Source organism: Sinocyclocheilus anshuiensis, unplaced genomic scaffold, assembly GCF_001515605.1.
Source record: "Sinocyclocheilus anshuiensis isolate Anshui unplaced genomic scaffold, SAMN03320099.WGS_v1.1 scaffold1257, whole genome shotgun sequence".
Classification (NCBI taxonomy): Eukaryota; Metazoa; Chordata; class Actinopteri; order Cypriniformes; family Cyprinidae; genus Sinocyclocheilus; species Sinocyclocheilus anshuiensis.
This window is the reverse complement of record NW_015548249.1, coordinates 325,289-327,993: the sequence shown is the minus strand read 5'-3', so window position 1 is coordinate 327,993 and position 2,705 is coordinate 325,289. Positions and strand designations below refer to the sequence as shown.

The window sequence follows — 2,705 nt, the reverse complement described above, 5'->3', positions numbered from 1 at the left end:
AAACAGTCAGTTCAGTCCATGGAGCCGAGAACCACCGCTGTATACAGTACAGTGTATATAAAAAGTATTCAAATCTTTTTCATGTTTTGTTGTTTTACAGCAATAATCAGGGTTTAATTTAGGTAAAGCTTCAGAGGATGTAAGGGTATTTTTCATGAGGATCATGAACTGTGGACATGACTGATAAAAAAAAAGGAGACTTATAAAATTGTTCTTTATATATTTATATAAATATTTTTAATTAAACTCACAAAAATGACATTTCTAATCTCACGTTGAACAAAATATATATTTTTTTCACACTTTTGTGCAGGTCTGTGTAAATAAATGTATTAACGGGTAGTTGCATAAATAGTAGAGATATTGGTTGGTCTGTACCTAGAACAGCTCAGTTCACTCAAAAATCATATGCTGTCTATAAGTTGATGGGGTCCAAAAGTTTCAAAAAGGACTGGTTGCATAAAAAATAATCCTTAACTGCAGTGATTTAATCCAAGTGTCTCTTATTTTGGACCAAACTCTAAAATGGTTTTGAATTTTTTTTTCAATAAATTTTTTTTTTCTAAATCAAATTGAAATTATAAAGGAGAGTTCAATGAAAACAACTTTAATAGTATTTCTATAAAATGGGCAAGACAGAGCAAAGCCTGTATTAAAAGTTTCAGTGAAATCAAAGGTCATCAGTGTAACATACAGCAGCATGACCGCACACACTCTCAAAATAGGTTTACAGTTGCACTTTTACATTTGCATATTGCACCAAGGCATATAGCATAAGGAGTAGGGCCAATGGACATTCGAGTATAACCTGTTCTAGTGTAAAATGAAATTTATTTTATAGGCACAAATCTTACTCTCTCATATACCATAACAGCACAGGAAATTAACGCATAATTCTCTGGAATGTTGGTCCTAGAATCTTTGCATTGCTCTTAATAATCTCATTATATCGCAGTACAGACTTTCTTCCCATTCACACATATAGATATTCAGTGTAAAAATAACATGCTCAGTGCATCAATACATCCCTAGTCACACAGCCAAAAAGAGAAGCAGCACTAGAGACAGCATGTTATGTGTAGTAAAAAAAAAACATTGATAATTACTCTCTGTGCTTTACAATATAGGCATTAATAATCAGTAATTACTACTGCCTGAGCTGTCAGTAGACAGTAGCTGTCATGACAGTTATACCTCCCCTTTTTGGTCCTCTGAGTCTTTTGTGCAGATATTCTGAGTAAACAGGCGGTTGAAACTGTGAGTTTTGATATGCAGGCATATAGTAAAGCCAATATAAATTTGTGAATTACTCTTAAAATAACAGGCACCAAAAATTAGCAATTTTCATGGTCTAAAACACTAAACAATGGGTTTGGCTACAATGCTGTGCTTACGTATATATGCGGGATTTTTTATTTTTATGGCTAGCACCAAAGAACAAACTACATGAGCTTTTCTCAACACAGAGAGGAAAGGAAGGTCCTTCATCTACACAGAGTTTGTTCAAAGTGATCCTCATTGAATATCTGTGTGTGAAGACATCCCATTTTTTTTAATTACAGCCATTTCTGCTATATATAAAGTAGTACTGTGGTATATAGGAACAGTGCTTTACTATTACAACATTTAAAACTCATCAAATATTTATACCTATAACATGATTCCAGTGTTTTTAAGACTAATCCTCATAATAAAGTAGTCTGGCACATACAGTTAAAAAAAGTTTCTTGTGCAGTGAGGCACATGTTTACCTTTTGGTATGATAAGATGCACTTTCTCTAAGCTTGTGCTTTGATTTGTCCATTTTCAAAAGTCTGAGTCCCAACATGTTAACATGGTTGTACAATAAATATCTTCTTTCTGGATGGCCAAAACTTGCGTTGTTGCGCCATGTTTTAGGGACTCCCGTTTTTCTCTAGAAGGGTGTGCTGGAGTTGACATTTCAGTGGAGGAAGAAAAAGCTGAAATTTTCTCTTGTTGCCTTGTATAAGGCAATTATATCCGATGTCAAGTCAGGGTTTTCCATGGTTCTCCTGTGGTCAGAGGCAGTTTGATATTCAACAGAATAAAGAAAGCGTAGGAGCTTACAAGTTTTTCGTTTATTCCTGCAGACTCCAGACCTTTGAAGATCACTTAGATCCATGCGATTAGTCCATCGATTTCATAAGATCATAAATAAGTTGTATATCACTGTTTTGCTGCATTTAATAGTGCTTTATGGTGAACCCTGACTTCAGTTTGGAGCCTGATGTTGTGTTTCCCTCGGTTTATGAAGGGTGAGCCACAATGTGGGCCATCCAGTTGACTTTGGTGGTCCAACTCTCTCGCAGAGCTTCATCAAACTTCTGCCGGAACTGTTTGAGGGCCTCCTCATCAGTTTTACCTAATGCCAGAGAGTCCTGGAAGACATAAACATACAGCTGGTGTCATTATGTATATGCAATTATTTTATTTTATTTTCTAAACCACCACATTTAACACAGCTATGCATTAACCTAAATTGATGTTATAATGGTTTCATTATGTTCTCTGTCCCATTTTTGCAGGACACTGACTCAAAAACAAACAAATAGAGACATTATGACAGGTATATAAACAAAGGTTCAGATCAACATAGTAGCATATTATATATAACTGACAGGGCAATTTTAAGTATTTACGGGAATCGGGCATAAGTTTTTTTTTTTTTTTTTTAAAAAGAAAAT

General features: G+C 34.7%; 1 protein-coding gene across 4 annotated transcripts in view; it reads right to left on the bottom strand.

Annotated features, from left to right (window-relative positions):
* Positions 1–975: 975 nt before the first annotated feature.
* pik3cb (phosphatidylinositol-4,5-bisphosphate 3-kinase, catalytic subunit beta) overlaps positions 976–2,705 on the bottom strand; it is a 52,011-nt gene continuing 50,281 nt past the window's right edge. For all 4 annotated transcript variants that reach the window (XM_016442755.1, XM_016442758.1, XM_016442756.1 and 1 more), the window contains one exon: positions 976–2,399. In XM_016442755.1, the coding sequence (XP_016298241.1) occupies positions 2,268–2,399 (132 nt within the window). In that variant the 3' untranslated portion in view covers positions 976–2,267. The remainder of the gene's footprint in view (positions 2,400–2,705) is intronic.